General features: G+C 44.5%; 1 protein-coding gene across 5 annotated transcripts; it reads left to right on the forward strand.

Moving 5' to 3' along the window:
* Positions 1 to 2,641: 2,641 nt before the first annotated feature.
* On the forward strand, positions 2,642 to 18,890 carry LOC133513390 (protein LBH-like). Of its 5 annotated transcripts, XM_061844142.1 has the most exons (5): positions 2,642 to 2,855; positions 3,364 to 3,485; positions 8,697 to 8,798; positions 12,704 to 12,783; positions 17,048 to 18,890. In XM_061844142.1, exons 4-5 carry the CDS (start codon positions 12,706 to 12,708, stop codon positions 17,261 to 17,263), a joined length of 294 nt encoding a protein of 97 aa, XP_061700126.1. In that variant the 5' UTR covers positions 2,642 to 2,855; positions 3,364 to 3,485; positions 8,697 to 8,798; positions 12,704 to 12,705; the 3' UTR covers positions 17,264 to 18,890. The 5 variants fall into 5 exon arrangements, with proteins under 5 accessions (XP_061700126.1, XP_061700127.1, XP_061700128.1 ...); XM_061844143.1 differs by lacking the exon at positions 8,697 to 8,798; XM_061844144.1 differs by lacking the exon at positions 3,364 to 3,485.
* Positions 18,891 to 19,930: the final 1,040 nt, after the last annotated feature.

Consider the following 19,930-nt stretch of genomic DNA (forward strand, 5'->3'; position numbering starts at 1 on the left):
ACTACTGCCGGGTAATATTCAGAAACAACTGCAAAGTTAAAAGGAGTCCCAAATAAACATCCATCCATTTTCTTCGCCACTTATCCTCACAAGGGTTGCGGGGGAGAGCTGGAGCCTAACCCAGCTGTCAACGGGCAGGAAGAGGGGTACACCCTGAACTGGTCACACCTAGGGGCAATTAATGTTGCATGTTTTGAGGATGTGGGAGGAATCCCACGCGGGCACAGGGGAGAACATGCAAACTCCACACAAGACGGGTCCGGGATTGAACCCGGGACCTCAGAACTGTGAGGTCAACGCTTTAAAACTGAGCCACCGTGCCGCCGCCCAAATAAACAGTGAATTGAAATGTAAAACTATTTTCTTGATTGAGATGTGTATCAAATTTTCACTTCACTTAAACAAAAATAAAACAGAGTTGCTGATGGTGTAGTGGTACACACGCCTGCCTTTGGTGTGGGCAGCGTGGGATTGATTCCCGCTCAGTGATGATGTCGATATCTGCCTTGCGACCACTTCAGTGTGTAGTCTGTCTTTCGCCCCAGGCTAGCTGGGATAGGCACCAGCTTTCTTGCAACCCTCGTGAGGATAGGTGGCTTGGATAATGACATGACATTTAAAATAAAATAAGTTCAATCAAATAATTTAAATGAAATCCAAATTATATTTTAGTTTTTTTTTTTCCACTTGGGTTTTCATAACAGTTTTTAAATTAAAAATGACTTGTTTTGTTCTAATTATTTTAGTTAATGTTTGTCTGTTAGCAGACGCTAATCTGTGCTAACATTGCAGTTAGCGTACGCTAACCTTTGGACTTTGAACTGATGGTTTTTTTTTTGTTTTTTTTTTTTTTTTAAGCGGGTGGTTTTTATGTTCATGCTCCATACATGCAGGTCAACATGTTGAGTGTTTCCAGTGGAAAGGTCGGGTGGCGTAACAGTTTCCGTTGTCAATATGTTACAAGCGAATGGGACACCATCTGACGGGGAGGGGGGAAAAAACTCCAGAGTTTAATGTGTGGGAAAACTGAGGTTCTGTAATTGGTTTATTCAATAATTCTGTTCTGGTACTTTCCAAGGTGGAAATGGCATCTGGGCGGCACTGTGGATCAGCTGGCCTCACAGTTCTGAGGTACTGGGTTCAATCCGAGACCCACGTATGTGGAGTTTGCATGTTCTCCCCGTGCCTGCCTGGGTTTCATCCAGTGCAGGGTGTAACCCCGCCTCCTGCCCGTTGAGAGCCGGATAGACCCTCGTGAGGATAAGCGGCAAAGAAAATGGATGGATGGACTGTAAATTGCCCCAAGGTGTGATTGTGAGTGTGGCTGTTTTGTCTCGATGTGCCCTGCAAGTGCCCGTTGACAGCTGGGATAGGCACTCCCCGCGACCCTCGTGAGGATAAGCGGCAAAGAAAATGGATGGATGGACTCTAAATTGCCTCTAGGTGTGATTGTGAGTGCGGCTGTTTGTCTCCATGTGCCCTGCGATTGGCCGGCAACCGGTTCAGGGTGTACTGTGCCTCCTGAACCTAAATAGAACCTAAACCCAATAGAAAATCTTTGGAGGGAGCTGAAACTCCGTGTTTCTTAGACCAGACAGACCAGAAACCTTTCTGATCTCGAGAAAATCTGTGTGGAGGAGAGGTCCAAAATCCCTCCTGCAGTGGTGCGCAAACCTGGTGAACGACTCCAGGAAACGTTTGACCTCTGTAATTGCAGACAAAGGCTGCTGTACCAAATATTAACTTTGGTGTTCGCAGGTGTTCAAATACTTATTTGCAGCTGTATCACACAAATTAATCCCCTCCCAAACACAATCCCAAAATTGCCCCAAAATGCGATTGTGAGTGTGGCTGTTTTGTCTCGGTGTGCCCTGCAATTGGCTGGCAAGTGCCCGTTGACAGCTGGGATAGGCTCCGGCACTCTCGTGAGGATAAGCGGCAAAGAAAATGGATGGATGGATATTTGAATCTGCACTTGAAAGGGACTTGAGTTCCTTTGTACAAAATGTATGAATGAGTGTAGTTCCCTAAAGCCGCCATAGGGTGACGGCAGAGAACCGCTGAGGTTTTTGGACTCCAGCGACTTCCTCCCAGAATTCCGGCGCACCTGCGGTCGGGCGATTTTGTGAGGCGTGAAGGTCACACGCGCGACGCTTTCATATAAACGCGAAGTGGTTGCATTTTAATGGCTCAAACATATTGATAGGAGCGATGTCGCGCACTCGAAAAAAGAAAAAAAAGCAAACATCTCGTGAATGACTTTGTGGCATCATCGTCGCCATTCAGTTTTTTTCCTGCTCGTCCTTCCAGACGTGCCGGGACTGTTTATTTTAGTCGGCCCCCACCCCCTGGTGGAGACGACAAATCGACAGCATCCTGCCCCAGCATCTCCACGTTCATCACCGCCAGAATAACACGCACGCACAATAATTTAAAAAAATATATATATAAATATAAATATCTATATTTATATAAATAAAGCGAATTGAGGGGAGCGCTGACGCCATCACTCAGCCGGCGCTCCAATTGGCCGAGGTCCGTAAAGGGGCGGGGCACTCGCCATTGAGGAATTGGACGGCGACGTACAGGGGCACGCCCCCCCTATTTAAAAAGTGCACGAGAGAGTGGCGGTGTCGAGCAGACCGGGACTGAGACGGGACAGAACGGAACGACCCTGCCGGCTCACGGGCTCATTTGAAAGTGTTTATTTATGTATATATATATATATTATTTTTTTTTTTTAATGTGAGTTTTTTGACCGGAAGTTGAGACATCCAACGAGCCGCAAGCTCATTAGCAAGATTGGCTGCAGGTGCGATTCGAATGCATGTCTGTATTTCTTCACACTAATTCAGGTAAGTTTTGGGTTGGTTTTTTTTTTGGTATATTTAAAAAAAAATAATTATTTCAATACTTTTATTTAATCCAATTAATTAAAAAAACATTCAATGAGGATCAAAGCTGAGTGTCGTGGGGGGGATAAAGCGTGTGAAGTAGCGTTTATAGTCTCTCTATTCCATAAAAGGCACGCCTTTAGGGATGAAAATGTATTTTTTTTTCTTCTTTTTTTGGGGGGGAGAGGAGGGTGGTTCAGTCCTCCCCCCCCCCCCCCCCTCCATCTAAAACCTCCCAGTTGTATAATGGCTGCAGGTGCACTGCAGTCACAAAAAAAAGGATGCACTCCTGTACGGTCAGCTGTTTTTGAGGTGTTTATTTCATGTCCCGGATGTCCAACTTAATGGTGCATTCGTGTACTAGTACCTTCTTTGTCTTACTAGTCACATTTTACCATCACCTGAATGACTACAACATCAGGCACATGGAATAAATGCAGAAATGTTTCCATTTTTGTCTCCTCACTAGTAAGACTGTTCATCTTACGTTAGACGTACGAGTACACTACTGGCTTCAATTTTGGTTGCAAGTGTGAAACTGAAAGCTGCTTGACAGCAGTCTGCATCAGTTGGCTCTTTCCCACGCCACCGGTAAGACAATTCATTGCACTAGTATGATTACTGTTTTAAAGTATTTTATTTTTTTTCCCGACTGCGATCGCCAAATTTGGGCTACTAGTACACACTTAAGATTGAGCTATCAATCGACTGTATCTATTTAGCAAAGCTGCATGTTGCTAGTGAAGGCTAATCAACGGGCTGGTTGACAACTGCTTGTTGCTAGAACTACTAGTTCTGACGGACAAAACCTAATTTAAGAATTTTACTAGTGGACTGCTTTAATATCAACGCTTGAGGGGCGCTGCTGCTTTTCATATTTAATGCACCTCCTGCCAGTTCCTCTGACTCTTTAATTCACCTAGGATGATGATGGTTATGTGGTTTTCGAGACTTTTTATTGCCTATGCGTCGAACCTCCTTCCTGTCTGCGGGGAGGAAGTGCTAGGTGCTTTTTTTTTTTTGCTTTTTTTTTAAAATGTTTTGTTGGTGAGCATTGTTCTGCAGGTTGTCTCCTCGCCAGGAAGTTTACACTCGACATCTTAACTGCAGCGTGACAGCGCTTTGCTCCCTGTACTTTTTTTTTTTTTTTTTTCCATTCGCAAAGTACAGATGAACTAAATGCAAACCCCCCATTCCCCCCCCTCCCCCAAAAGCAGTGCAAATATTTGGATTTCAGTCGGGGGGGGGGGGTCAAACTTGTTTTCGTGACTAATAATGGTTATCTTGACATGATGTGACCCACTTCGCTTGTACCTGCTGACCTGAAGCAGATGCATTTAATCCTTACCTGGGTCAAGGCGTCGAGGATTTTGTCCGCACAAGGGATCACTTTAAGTCCCCCGACTACGCGCGTGGTCATCGCTGAATCCTTCAGCCACCGGTGTGTTAAATATACTGTAGCTTTTTATGGAATCCATTTAATGTCTAATCTTTGCATGACTCTTGTCGCTATCCGAATGGGGAAACTGATTGGGAGGGTTTCTTTGTGATGATCCAGTTTAGGTACCCCCTTAAAAAAAAAAAAAAAAAAAAATCCCACAGAATCTCTGTTCTCGACCACAATCGGTTATAGAAGGCTATTTGAAAACCGAATCAACCGCCGCGTGAGTTATGTTATTTCCGGGAGTTTTTTTTTTTTTTTTTTTTTTTCCAGGTGTTTGTTCGAGTTAACAATAACAAAGCTGGTCGGGCTGCGCACATTCTGTTTTTTTCCGGCGGGGTGGGAATTCACAACAAAGCGCGTCGTGGGTCAGCTGGTCTGGCCGCGCGTGTTCTGTTATTTCTGGGTTTTGTTGGAGGCCGTTCGAGTACCGATTTTTCGCTCGGAAACCAAAGCAAAAAAAAAATCTTTCAATTTTCGTTCGAGAACCGAGACCGGATGAACACTTGATACTTGGAGAGTCAAGAATTTTTAAGTATACTTCCAGTTGAAAATTTGCAGACAATTCTCAGTTCATTTGCATTAGATCTTGGTAGTGTATAGTTTTCTGTAACATTATGCAATATGCACAGTTTAACACAGCACTTAATGGCGGCGGAGGGGGGGACTCGAACACTTCAACTTTGAGGTTAAAGGAATCATTAATTTTCCTTTCAGCATGTATGACAACAGCAGAACAGCGGTTGAGATGTGCCGTAGGTCTGTCAGAAGAATTTTAAGGTGGAGGTGGGACTGCATCAGGGATCTGCTCTGAGCCCCTTCCAGTCGGCGGTAGTAATGTATAGGGTGACAGATGAGGTTAGACTGGAATCCCTTTGGACCGTGATGTCTGCAGATATTGTGATCTGCAGTAAAAGCAAGGAGCAGGTGGAGGAACAATTAGAAAGATGGAGGCATGTGCTGGAAAGGAGGGGAATGAAGATTAGCCGAGGGGTGGTGGGGGAAGAAGAGAGAGCAAGGGTGGACGACTTCAAATACTTGGGATCAACAATCCAGAGCAAATGGAGTGTGGTTAGGAAGTGAAGGAACTGGTCCAAGCAGGGTGGAACAGCTGGCGGAAGGTGTCTGGTCTTCTATGTGACAGAAGAATCTCCGCTAGGATGAAGGGCACAGTTTATAAAACAGCGGCCAAGATGTACAGATTAGAGACGGTGGCACTGAAGAAACAACAGGAAGCAGAACTTGAGGTGTCAAAAATGAAGATGTTGGATAGGGTTAGAAATGAGGTCATTAGAGGGACAGCCGAAGTTGGATGTTTTGGAGATGAGGTTCGTGAGAGCAGACTTTGAAATTGTACTAAAAACTTAAATAGAACTCAACTGTACTTATTAGGCAGTGATTCTTTGGCTAACCACTGCAGAAAGCCCGTGTTCCGTTAGCGGTACCAGTACCGCACTTGAACACACTTCATCACGCTAACTCTCTTAATTAGCTTATGCGTGCGGATAATTAGCGTATCTGTTTAGAAATCAAGGATCATCCAATAAATGCTCAAATGGGTTTCCATGCAGCGTTTCCCTTCCAGGTGGATTTATTTGCGCGCACTTCCTCCTCATTGTGCCCCCGTTATGTTTTATTAGCCAAATGTTCTGTTATTCTTAGCCAAGCAGGATGTTTATACGATCCCCGTGCAGAAATATGACTGGCAAGGCCGGAGTGTTTATCTTTCTTCCCGCTCCTCAGGTCGTCACTGTCGCACTTCCCTGAGCATCCCCCCCCCCCCCCTTCATCGCCCCACCCACCCGCTCTCCTTTTAGCATGCCTGCGTGTCCCTCCTCTGCATCCCGCTCAAGGATGAAATCACAATTGAGATAAATCTCTCAAATTATTATTTTTTTTTGTCATAGTAGTTTGCCGCTCGACCATTTTTATTTCTGGTGGTTGTCAATGTATTTAAATGACTGTTCTTTCTTCACGTCGTCGTCTCCGGGTAGTGGTCCAACTCAGATCTTGTGACGGTCAATCCGGTTCAGAATCCGTACAGCAACGGGCTTGGGTCTGTAAGCTCCATGGTGGCATCCTTGCCAAGCAGGAGAGAATCGGGAAGGGAGAGGCAGAAGCGGCAGTAAAAAAAAAAAAAAAAGGCTCAAATTTGCTAGTTTGGATTCAGGTCTCGGGAATGGGTCATGCCACTCCATCCAGGAACTGTTGATACCCTCAAGGTCTGTGAGCCATGTGACTTCTTGAGTTTTTAAAGTAGTCGTCAAAGTACATGTGGAGGAACATCAAGCACCCCCCCCCTTATAGGAAATAGTGACAATGATCTAGTCCACAACTGTAGCCATCTGTCATAGAAGTGTTCAAAAAAAGGGGGGGGGGGCAACTTAAATCCAAAGACCCCACCCTTTGTGTTATGTAATCCACAGCATCATGAGGAAAGAAAAGTTGACTTTCATGCTTTTTTTTTTTTTTAAACATAAACTGTCAAAACGAATTGTGGGTGGGGGATTTGGCGACCCCCGTTTGGTACCACCCCGAAACTTAAGTCGCAGAACACAGGATAGCTGCGGATGCTATGCTAAGGAGCATAAGTAGGTGTAAATATAAAAAATCTATTATTTTTGGACGTTCTGTGGTGTCATCTTTTTTGTTTAAAAAAAAAAAAAAAAAAAGATTTTGGACGTTTAAAGTTCCGACAGGTGCTTTGAAACTGCCCGCTTCCTCATTCACGCGAGTGAGGAAGGAATACTTGATGCGCCGAATGTGGAAGTAGTGAAGGTAGAAAGTGTGAACTCTCGTTTACGGCCCAGTTGGCCCACCGAGAGTCCGACCGACGCAACGGGATCGTAGACGTAGCTTAACTAGCAAAAACACATTGGTTTTGAGTTAAGTATTGCCAAATGTGAACATACCTCATGTGAAAACCACGTTGTGTATTTTTTTTTCCTACTTTTTAATCACAATTTGAGAATTTTATACATAAATTCAGGAAATTCCAAATGTTTCACCCGCATTTTCTAGCAACTATAAAACAATTAAAGGGAATTTCTGTTGGTGTGGATCAACAATGTGTCTAATAGGTCATGTCATATGTTGTATATCTTGACAATGTAATGTTAATCCTCTCATTTATGGTGTTTTGAGAAGATTATTATCGACAATTACTAATCTTCAAGGGCGCCGCCATTTTGGAGAGTCACATGAGCCTGCGGCCGTGACGTATGAGGTGTCGCACCAAACGCTGGATTACATGGGACACCGTTAACCTCAGCGCCGATTTCTCTGATTCATCCTCATCTGATGAAGAAACGGCAGGATCGGTTGATCGGGAAGACTGAGGAATACTTCCGTGCAGATTTGGACCTGTGGTTGTAAATAATGTTGAATATTCGGATGGTTCTTCGGGCGGAATGAGTCTAGTCAGCGAGTGAGCGCGCGGCGTAGCCGTGAGCTAGCTCCCCAGCGAGTGAGCGCGCGGCGTAGCCGTGAGCTAGCTCCCCAGCGAGTGAGCGCGCGGCGTAGCCGTGAGCTAGCTCCCCAGCGAGTGAGCGCGCGGCGTAGCCGTGAGCTAGCTCCCCAGCGAGTGAGCGCGCGGCGTAGCCGTGAGCTAGCTCCCCAGCGAGTGAGCGCGCGGCGTCATTCCGCCCAAAGAACCCTCAGAATATTCAACATTTACAGCCACAGGTTCAAATCTGTATGGAAGTATTCCTCCATCTTCCCGATCAAGATACTGTACATATTTACATGACCTATTGGATACGTTGTTGAGCCAAACCACCGGAATTTCCCTTTTAAGCTACACGCTTGCCCTATCTCAAAAGTAGCGGCGGTAATAGCAGATTATTAGCGTAAATAAAGTTGTTGTAAAGTAAAACTTCGTAGTAGTAGTAAATTGCTAACGTGGAAGTGAGGCAGGTATGTGTAACTGCCATATGGTGGGAGGCAACTCATTTCAAATAGAAACCGAACACTGTGTGCGTGGCGTCCCTGTTGTTGGTCCGTGTATATTTTCCCAAAATCCATATTGGACTGAGCAGCCAGGATGGGTTGACGACGTTCCAATTCTTGGACAATTCTTTAGTCTTGAACATTTTTTGCCTACCATGCCTCCTCATGCCACTGACATGAATTTGAAATGAGTCAACTGGTTGACGCTCGCCGTTTCACGACCGTGTTGCGCCCCGTCTGATGTCAGACTTTCCAGAAGCGATCAAAAACTTGTGTAATCAGGGACTGGAAAAAGTGATTAAAAAGCAGTTGCAGTCTTTCGCAGTTTTTTGGGCTGTAGGGGTTAATCAGCTGCCACTTAGTGACTCATGTCATGTGATGCCACTAATACCCCCCCCCCCCGCTCCCCTCAGAACTGCTCATTTGAGTGGACTCGCTGGAGACAGACAAGCTGAAGCTTAACCGTGCGTGTCCTCACGTCCAACGCTGATTCTTTTGTCATCGGACCGCCGGTGGTATGTTTTTTTTTTTTTTTTTTTTTTTTTTTTTTTTTTTTTAAAGTTCAGCTTTTTGGAGCACAATCGATCCAAAGTCATTTGTTGGATGAGTGGATTAAATGAAGTTCTACACGCACATTTGGATCCTGAAGAGGAGCAAATTTGGGTTTTAAGATGCATCATTTACAGTTGAAGTGATTTTGATTCACCTCTGCTTTTTTCTTTTTTTTTTTTTTAAATCAAGCAAGCAGAAATAAAATTTGTTCTTTACATGAATAAAACATACCTGCTTTGCAAAAATATTTTGCAAATTCTTACATTTTTGGTGCAGGGGCAAGATCCTTAGATTTTATTTTTGTCATTGTAATTAGTGTTTCTCACATTTTTGTGAATTTTTTATTTTTTTAAGGGTTCTATATCATGAATTTCCTTGACTGTGAAATGATTTAGTATGTTGTCATAGTGTACTTTTAGCGGACTTGTGTTTCTTGTGACCAAGCGGTGTTAAGTGTCATAATGTGAAACAGAAATTTTATTTATTTTTGGGGTTGCCTGTTGCCTTGTGGTTGAGTCACACCAATATAAAACAAAGCCATCAAAATGTAGACATATTTTGAGAGCTTGAGAATTTTTCTCTTGCCTTTTCTCCATAACTATATTTGAAATAGAATGAGTAGTTGAAGTGCAGCCGTTCGGCTTTTAATTCAAGGTTGCGGGGAAACTCTGGCACTTATTCGGGAATTTCGGCCGTTTTTTCACGGCGACTCCTGTACATTTTTTTTTTTTTTTTTTTTTACAATGACATCGGCTCGCGATGTTCTTCTCCTCCTCGGTCGTTGTGGTTCAAGTTGATTTTGGCTACGTCTCGTCCCTAAAACTCCAAAGACTCTCTCGCCCCGAGGTTTTCTCACCAAGTCTGAGATGGCTTTGACTATCTTAAATGTCAACTGTGGTTTACGACGGTCATGAAGGCATCTTGTGATTTGTCTATTTTAACTAATACACCATTTTCCAGTACATTTTTTTTTTTCCTTCCTGATTTCTATTTCACAAGGAACACATTCTGCCTTAATTGTCTTCCTTGCGGCACGGTGGACTCAGCTGGAAAGCGTTGGCCTCAATGTTCAGTTCCCGGGGTTCAATCCCGGATCCGCCTGTGTGGAGTTTTGCATGTTCTCCCCGTTCCTGCGTGGGTTTTCTCCGGCCAGTCCGGTTTCCTCCCACATCCCAAAACATGCAACATCAATTAAGTGGACACATGAAATTGCCCCTAGCTACTGTCAACCACTGCTCACATCCAGACACTCCCGTGCAGATTTTCCATTCCATATAGCAGCACCAGGCCCAGGGTTTTACGTGCATGTGGGAAGAGTATAAAAAAAGTTCATCACACTGTTGCGGATTTTTAACCTATCGCGGGTGGGCCGGAAATGTGTAGAACTCCCTTTTTGAAGTAACCACTGGATTATTGGGGGGGGGGGGAATTCAGCCAGCTGCGCTTTTCTCTCTGAAATTTAGGATTACATGTCTGCAAAAAAAAAAAACTAAACCCCTGCCCAAATAGGGAAAAAAGGTACTGTAATTTCCAGCCTACAGAGCGCCCATGATTACAAGCTTTACCCAGTACATTTGTAAAGGAAATATCATTTGGTACATGCATACGCTGCAGCTGTGTAAAAGCCGCAAGTGCCCACATTGAAGATATTTACAAAGACGGACGGTACACAGACTTTTTAATGCTAGTGCTAAAGCTAGAGCTAACAGGGCCAGTTAAAATAAAACTTCCCAGTAAATATCATTGAGACATGCCAGTAACACAACAACAACACGCTAGCGCGGCGCTAACAGGGCCGGTAAAAGTCCCTTCCTCGGTACATATATTCCACCGATCTCACTCTTGAGAGAGTAAAAGCGTTTTCAAAGTTTTGAAAACTTTGCTTAACATAGCAACAACATGGTGGCACGAACAGGGCTGGTTTAATTAAAAAAAAAAAAAAAACAGCTACGGCGGTTACACAGTAGCACAGCACTAACGGGGCCGGTTTATAAAAAAAAAAATACCTAAATCACTAAGACGTGGCAGCAACATGCTAGCGTGGTGCTAACCACTAGCGTGGCGCTAACAGAGCCGGTTTAAAAAAAAAAAAAAGCATACCGGCAAAAGTCACTTCCTCGACACATATATTCCACCGGTCTCACTCTTACCTTTTCCGCTCAAGTGCCCCCTTGTGGCCGTGCACAAATTAGCTGCATCACCGCATAAACCGCAGTGTTGAAAGCATGTGGAAAAATCGCGGAAATTACGGTAGTTTTGGTTTGAACAAGCTGTTTTCGAGCGACATTCCTCCAGGGGGTCATTCTAACGCTAACTAGACTTTGAGCCATGATACAGACTGGTGAGCCCAAGTTGTGGGGGGAATGTAAAAATTTTCAGTCTTGTGTGTTTGCGTGGAGCGTGACAAACACATTTGCCGCGAATGTGGAAAATCTCAAACCGGGGTGCCGACTGTTTTAGAGCTTGACCCCAAACCGCTGGCTTGTGGCGGTCACCCCTAAAAAGATTGATAGGGGCCAGCAGGCAGTGAATGAGTCTTGAAAGTCCGCGCTTTAATCAAGTCCCTGGTGGTGGTGTGCAAAAACCCTGTCTGCGATTTTGGCCCCAACTGGAGGTCTCCTGACCTCTCGCTCAAGAGGATTGTCGGTTCACGGAGTGTGTCTGACACAAGCCAGACCTATGTTCGCACATTCCTTTGCTGCAATGTTTTACAATGTAATGTTCAGCGCGTTCTGTTTGCTTTAATCCGTGTCTGTAATGGTCATTAAAAAAAGTTCTTAAACGGAAGCAACAATTTCCTTTATAAATAGCATTTAGATTGCGGTGAATTGATTTACATAATTGCACTTATTTGTAAATCGTGTTAATCGGCGAACCTCGCTTACATCCGCAAATAAACGCGACGGAGATTTAAAGTGGGTCAAGCAAAATCTCACGTCGAACGCTGTCACGGTTTTCTTTTAACTCGGGCGAGCGTACAAAAGTCCAAGCTCGCAGCCGCCGACCATAAATAGACCGCGAGAAGGCCGCCGAGCGCTTGCGTCCCGAGACTGCGCCGCGGGTCTCCGCCGCCGCCAGTCGTCGTCGTAAAAACGGCGACATAAAAAAAAAAAAAAAAAAACGCTCAAAAAGACTCTGTGCGGAACTGAACTTGCAGGCAACCTCGTGCTACTCGGAAAGTTTGGTCAAGCTTTGATGGAACAAGAGTGCATAGAGTTCCTACCCCAGTTGAATACCACACGCACCCCTCCCCTCGCCGCTACCCCCCCCCACCCCCCACCCCTTGGTGCGCTCTCACAATGACTGTGGTGCAGTGCAACAACAGTGTGCACCTCCGCGGTGCATAACATCGAGCACATTGCGCGTCGCTGTATTCCGGCCGGACCTTGATATTGTTAATACTGTGCGAAAACAGAGTACGTGAACGCTGAAGTTCACCTTCGATGCGTGAAAATATTGCAGATATTGTAACCATAAATGACCTTTATCCCGTTTTTGTATTTTTAGGGTGCAATAGTGCAGCGTTCTACAGTTTTCTTGAAAAAAATTGACACCAAACAGTTCCGCTAGCATCTGTGGTACTTCAAATTAATTTGCTTAACGTGCTGTACTGATTGGTCCTCCGAGTCATTTAATCCGCCGTCTTCCAAAGATCTGGAAAAATGTCTCGCGATATTTTTTTGCTCGAGAACCGCAGCGTTTCGGTTCTGTGCACGGGGTGGGAATTGGGTCACTATTGAATGTTTCAATTAAAGACTTAAACGCTGCCGTTAATACGTGCTGATTAACGGTCCGCTTTTAACGCCGAGCCATTTTTCTTTCCCTGCAGTTCAGTTTTTTTTTTTTTTTTTTTTTGTGCCCGTCTGAGATATGACTGAAGTGATGATTAACAGCACCCCCATGGACGACATGAGGCTCAGTCCCTCCAAGGACAGACTTTCCTTCCAGGTACGTTCTGCACACATTAAATATATAAACGTACCGATGTTAAGATCGTTGTCATGAAAAGACTGTTCTACTTTTGGTCAAAAACTTGAAAAGTCTTGCTAAAATTGAGCGCCATTTATTTGCCAGTCAGTTTATCTACATCCAGTTTACAAATTTTTCTGTATCCAGAGTTTTTAAATCATCGCCAAGATTGAAAAAGTTTGGCCCTATCAAGTTTTTATGGAAACAAGTTTGTGGGCAGCGTCCCGTTTTTGGGACATTATTTTCACGCATTATATCAAAATATTTAAGTGTTTTATTCTGGTTTTTGGGACGATCTACTAAGAAAACCCAAGTACCCTCTCACGGGCAGCGTCCCATTTTTGGGACGAGATTATAAATTAGTTATAACTGAACTATAAACAAAAAATGTTATTTCCTTGATTGTGGCCTGTTCGAGTTTTTATCTCCAATAAGGCAAAAAATTGCCACCCTGCCCATGAATCGGTTAACCCATTAGGTTTCGCAATTAAAAACAAAAAAATAGTTTTTTTTCTTTTTGTATGGGTGGGGACTAAATCCAAAAACATCTTTCTGAGGGGGGTTGGATTAAAAAAAAAAAAAAAAAAAAAAATTCAATGCCCTTATAATGGGCAGCAATTTTCCATATTTTTGCCTTTTGCGCAAATAGATGAGGGTCTACTATAGACCACAAAGCCAGCTGCTTAATACAATATAGTCTGGCCTGAGTTCAAAGGAACTGTTGTTTGGATCTGAAAGAAAGTCTTTGGGGTGGGGGTTGTTTTTGATAGTGTTCTGGCAGAAAATACCTCGTTTGCAGACTACTGCGAACAAAGGATCATCAAAACAAGCGCTGTTTAGTTTGTGGCCGGGACAAAAGGTGAGAAAATTCTGACTGGAGTCGGAGTTCGACCCACTGAGACTCCTCGTCGAGTGGGGAAAAATAAGAAATTGGGTTTCTGTGGCGCACGATTCCTTTCTTTGGAAATCATAAATTAGCGCAGCTGACCGGAGCCAGACTCGTTCGGCCATCAGGTGGTCTTGACAAGCCTCTTGTAGCGGCTTTGTTTCACCGTCATCTCAACAAGGTCATCCAAGCGCGCAGCTGCTGTACCGCCGTCACATTTTGCACCTAGCGTAGACACCGAGGGATTAATACGACGCAGCGTTTACGATCTGGAATGCCGGCGTCGCCTCCGCTGGTCTGTTAGCGATGCCCGTCGATGCCCCTCTTGAAGAGGATGTAGCTCGACCCAGAGGAAGCTGCTGACTTCCTTTTAGCCGTTTCACACAGACCAGCTGCCTCATCACATTGGGGGAAAAAGATGCTAGGGGAACTGGTGCAAAGGGGGTACTAAATTGTGTACTTGGGTGCATCGCACTTTGGGTTTTCGCACGGTTCGAGACGCTCATTAAAGAAACTCTGTACCAAGAAGCCTGAAATACCTCTTCTGACATCTTTGAGCAGACTAAGGGCTGAGTCGCTTATGCAATAAGCACCGATTTTGGAGCGGAGTTCTTTTAATTTGCCGGGGAACACGAAATTCAGAGGCTCTGCCCGCATCCAAGTAGACCCTGTACAAATGTGGTTGGAACTTGGTGACTTACCGTTTGGAGGATTTCATTCGGGTCGGGCCCCCTGGAAATTCCCCAAATCTTTCATGAAGGGAACCTTCAAACGAAAATTGAAACTGACCTGTTGTAGATTTACCATTTGGGTCTTCAGAAACACTCCCTATCCACGGTATAGTGGCTTGGATCTTCTTCTTCTTTTCCTTTCGGCTTGTCTCGTTAGGGGTGGCCACAGCGTGTCATCTTTTTCCATTTTAGCCTATCTCGTGCATCTTCCTCTCTAACACCCACAGTCTTCATGTCCTCCCTCACAATATCCATCAACCTTTTCTTTGGTCTTCCTCTCCCTCTTTTCCCTGGCAACGCCATCCTTAGCACCCTTCTACCAATATATTCAACTCTCTCGCCTCTGGACATGTCCAAACCATCGAAGTCTGCCCTCTCGAACCTTGTCTCCAAAACATCCAACTTTGGCTGTCCCTCGAATGAGCTCATTTCTAATCCTATCCAACCTGCTCACTGAGCGAGAACCTCAACATCTTCATTTCCGCGACCTCCAGTTCTGCTTCCTGTCGTTTCTTCAGTGCCACAGTCTCTAATCCGTACATCACGGCCGGCCTCACCACAGAGCAATGGAGAATGTGGTAAGGAAGTGAAGAAACGGGTCCAAGCGAGGTAGAACAGTTGGTGGAAGGTGTCTGGTGTTCTATGTGATTGAGGTGTATCTGCTTTAGTGGCTTGGATATATATATATATATATATTTTTTTTTTAATAAATTTATGATAAATCTGACGTGACAACTGCGATAGACAGCAGTGCGTTCTGACTTTGGGTTACGTCGCCGCCGCCGTAAGAACGGAATTCAATTGTAAACTGAGGAGCCTTTGTGTATCTTTGTTAAATTTGACATGCCACGGCAAGTGCGTGAGCATTCGCAACTGCGAGTTTATCAAATATAATGCGGCGCTTTTGGTCTTGCTGGTACGTAACGATCCCAAAATAGCATCTGATGCTCTGCCGTCGCTTCCTGCCGCTGTAAGCGAAACGAGTTGTGACGCACGTCCAAAGGCAAAGTCATTCGCCGCCTGACTCGCGTACCCACTTTTAGTGAGAACAAACTCCACCAGTGATGGACTCGTGTTTTTCCCGACCTGATAAATTCTCACAGTCCGCAGAGAAGACGACATATTTGCCGTCTTCTCATGCGTTTGATGGAATTCCTTGAAGCTCGGACACAGCTGCATCCCTTCTCGCTCGCTCTCATCTCAGCTAATGCTTACTTTCCACTCGGCACTTTGCCCAGACGCTGACCCACCACCCTCAAACGTCTCCCAGTGAAATATGCAGGTCTAAAAATACTCATCTACTTTGTCCAAACATTAAAAAAAAAAAAAAAAAATTCTGTTCTTGGACCTGTTTCCTACCCCACCCCCTGGGTCTTTTTTTTTTTTCACCGGTTCATGAGAACGAAGAAAATCGGAGGTTCTTAAATCTCAAATAATCTCTCGCCTCCGGGACTTTGGTCAAATATTTGACTACTCGATCATATTCGGTGTTCCGTCCTCGAGCTCCTCCCCAACCCCAATGAAATGTTCAACTCTCCGGTGACTTTTATGGGATGTCATTTCACTCTTTTTTTTTGTTTTTCCCCCGAATGGGGCAGTTTACTATCGATTATTATGCCCTTGTATAATCTTTACCGAAATGAGTTCATAAAATGGGAGCCGCTCGGCCTGCCGCCCGCCTCCCCCCCGCCTGCAAAACACGACGGACCGTTTTTAGCACAAAGTCCATCGTAACTTGTTTAATTTTCCACCGATTGTAACTCGTGACGTGGGCTAGCTCGGGTTTAGCGTCAGAAGAGAGTGACGGAAAGAATTCGTCAGCAACCATGTGGTATATCCGATTGCCTTGGGGTGCAAGGGTACTCCAGAAATCACTGGTGTGTATGTACCTTGATCTGGTCACGGTTCCAGTTAAACTGCTTGATCTGAGTGAGCTTACTGCTAGCCGTGATGTATGCTAGCAAGAGGTCTGAGCTCTGTTGTATAAGTTTCGTGACGACAGTGTTGAGGCAGTTACTGTACTGGCCTTGTTGTCCAACGTAATGTGGGGGGAGAATCTGATTTATGATGTACTGTTACATCCCTGAGGACAAAGTCCATAACGGTACTTGGTACTGAAGCTGGACATCTCCAAACGAGTTCCAAGTTGTTTCAGCTCTGTATACTAGTAGTATGCTGTTTTTCTTCACTAGTTAAACAATTCAGTCCACTAGTAGATTGAATGAATCCTCAAAATCAACCCAAAACCTTAGAACTGTGAAGCAGACTTGCTAACTACGAGTCTAACGTACTGCCTCAAACTACGCAGCAGGGTCTTGACTTGAGTTTAATTTGTTCCATGACTTGTAACGAAAATCGTTCGCATGCAAATCAAGTTTCCCCATTGACATGAACTGATTTGCCGATAATCCGCTACCCCAGAATATTTTTTTAATAGGATTTGCCCCCGACCACCACTTCTCCCCATGTGGTACTCTATCAAAACATATAGAATATGAAGAAATTAACTGTTGTAAGCTAACTCAAATGCTATTTGGAGTACGCTTAAGTCAAAGCACTACTTTATTGTAACTGCACGTCTGTGTGGGGAATGGCACGTTTTGACACTGCCGGCTGGCCTCCGCAGATCTTCCCTGACCCGTCGGACTTTGAGCGCTGCTGTAAGCTCAAAGACCGGCTGCCCTCCATCGTGGTGGAGCCCACGGACGGCGAGGTGGAGAGCGGCGAGCTGCGCTGGCCTCCCGAGGAGTTCCTGGTCAACGAAGAAGACGACGATGACGAAGAGGAGGCCAACCGCGGAGTCATCCAAAACGGACAGGTGACCGCCAACTGCCAGCGCTAGGAGCCACGTTGCAACTTCCGATGTCACCCGCTCCCCGCCCCCCCCCGGTTCACGCACTGGTCACGCTGCACCTTAAACCTTTCCAGCTGACACCACCCGAAAGAAAAGCAATACACCCTTCTGTCCCATCGCTAAGACGGTTGGACCCACTTCACACACGTGACAAAAGACTTTGCGGTGAGACTGCCCTCGGCTTGGGGCCCACCAAAAAAAAAAAAAAAAAAATGGTTCCTGCCGCCCCCAAAAGCAGAACTTGTCCCTAACCCTACAGCTGTGTGTTCACTTTCTGGATTGCTGTTAAGTGTTTTGTCTTTGCGCGAGAAGGTTTTGCTGTTTTTGTTTATTGTCGTGGGTGTCAAATGTGGTGGATTTATTTTTTTTCTGATTTTGTTTTGAAATTTGACATCTAAGTGCTAGATGTTGGACAACGATTCTTGTAATCTCACTAGAAGAACTAGTACCATCCAGATAACTAGTGCACAGGTTTTCCCCAATACTAATAGGTGTCCTACTAGTGAGGAGGAAGTGTACTAGGACCTTAACAGCTGTTTGACCACTTATTCAACACCCTGGATATCCAGATCAAGGACCATATGCTTAACATCTTTGACCATCGCACTAGTAGATCTTTTTGATGTAATTTTTTTTTTTTTTCCCACTGCCTTCTACTATTCTGACATTTCTGCACACGAGTGACGGCTTTGGCATACTAGTAGGATATGTTACTAATGATGTACTACTAGTGGGAGGGACAGATGCCTACTAGGGTCCAAAGACTACGAATTTGGCTGAGTAGTTGTACTAGTGAGTGAATCAGTTTATTTAGGTTTTTGTACTTGTATAACTAGTAGTAGGGGGAAAAAATTACAAGTAAGGTGGCCTTTCTGCAAGTGTGGTGATTTTTCTTACTAGCGAGGAGAAGCAGCATACTAGCGAATGGATATCGAGAATATTTACTAAATGCGGAAATTAATTTTAAGGGTCAGTGTACTAGAGCGAAACCTGTACACTTGTTGACAACTTCTGTATGTGCTAGAAGGACTTTTCCCCTTGACTGTGGCGGTTTTGAAGCAAGTGAGCGAAGGAAAGGAGGGAAACGTGCTAGCGGGATGCTATTTGCCCGCCAAGAGAAGCCTTACGACGCGACCGCATGCAAATTACGATTTTTTTTCTTTTTTTTTTTTTTTATTTTGTGGTTTTCCTCCGCGATGAGCTAATGACAGACTATACAGTAAAATAATGGATCCCGTCGCAAGTGAAGCTTTGTATTCTTCCAACTCGTTTTCTTCCGAAGCAGCCGTACTTTTATATATATTTTTTTTTCCGTCACCAAGTAGCTTTCATATGTAGACCATTTAACACAAATGTCAAAAAAGTAGCATTTCTGTCAACTTGTTCTTCTGGATTGTAATTCGTGTGGCATTAGGGCTGTGCACGGGATGTTTTTTTTTTTTTTTTTTTTAAACTCCTTACCCCTTCCCTCTGTCTATAACTATTGTTTTGTTTTTGTTGTCAAGCTCAGGGAGAATAGCTGCCATCTTTTTGTTTGTCATTGTATTTACACTCCCCCCCCCCCCCCCTTTCTTTGACTGTTACAAAAGCTGTAAATAAAGTTGAATTTGTTAACGCAATGGTGTGCTTTTTGGCCTAAATGCTCTTCTTGCACATCCTGACGAAAGTAACGGAACGGCGAGGCTAATTCCTCAAGTGACAGTGAAGCTGTATGATCAGCATGAAAAGTTGCCCTGTGGGTGGAAATAAAACCAGCAATTGCACACTAGTTTACCAGGAAGAGTACATAAAAGCCGACTTTGTACAGTACAATAAAGTGTTTTAAAGGTCCCACAATTTACAGACTTGCTGACGTCACCTGTTTTATTCCCACCGTTGGGCAAGGTAAACTCAATACTGGTACTCGCGAGCAACCTTATCCTGCTTGCTAGCTAGATAGCTAGCGTCATGCTTTCTGCGACTAGCTAACGCTCTTAACATCGATGTGAACACGTAAAACAATACCTTTTTGAGCACGTGATTGAACATAACACCCAACTATTCTGTGCCTGTCTTCCTAGCGAGCATTAGAAGCTAATAGTTCTTCCTGACGCCGCTGTACGCGCGGCTCATTTCAGCAGGATTTCCCTGACGCTAATGCGCAGAATGCTTCTCAGTGTGCCGCTGAAAGACCTTCTTGCTCATTCTTGGAATTCTTTCCGATGGTTTCAGTGTTTGTACATTTAAAATGCGAGTTCATAAAAAAATTTGGATATTGGACAAGACACTTACGTCTGGCTTTTAAAATACTCTACACTTGTCTTGTACTGCCACTACAGTATGTTATCGTGCTCACTATTGGCAAACTACAATTTACCCTGTGCTGACAGTGTCATTTGGCTTTAGAGGGGGACATAAATAACCACTGGCGCGCTTCCCATAAACACAATCATACAAGACTCTCATAAAAACAATGGGGTTGCACGGAAAAGGTCTAATGGATGGGAACTGGGGGTGAGGGGGATTTACGGGCAAAAACAACCACTTCCTGATCACTTAACACTGGAAACGACTCACTTGTATAGTGGCGATGCCAGCTGTTGTTTCTTGTGCTAGCTAACCGCAATATACGTGTCACTGTTGAGAAACAGCTAGTTAGCTAAACATAGGTTCAAA

The sequence above is a fragment of the Syngnathoides biaculeatus genome, chromosome 15, assembly GCF_019802595.1.
Source record: "Syngnathoides biaculeatus isolate LvHL_M chromosome 15, ASM1980259v1, whole genome shotgun sequence".
Classification (NCBI taxonomy): domain Eukaryota; kingdom Metazoa; phylum Chordata; class Actinopteri; order Syngnathiformes; family Syngnathidae; genus Syngnathoides; species Syngnathoides biaculeatus.

Excerpts from the sequence above, each read along its gene's own strand:
- LOC133513390 (XM_061844140.1), top strand. The coding sequence starts at position 2,828 with ATGTCTGTATTTCTTCACACTAATTCAG. Across the intron at positions 2,856-12,703 it reads ATTTCTTCACACTAATTCAG|ATATGACTGAAGTGATGATT; the intron begins GTAAGTTTTGGG and ends TGCCCGTCTGAG. Across the intron at positions 12,784-17,047 it reads AGGACAGACTTTCCTTCCAG|ATCTTCCCTGACCCGTCGGA; the intron begins GTACGTTCTGCA and ends TGGCCTCCGCAG.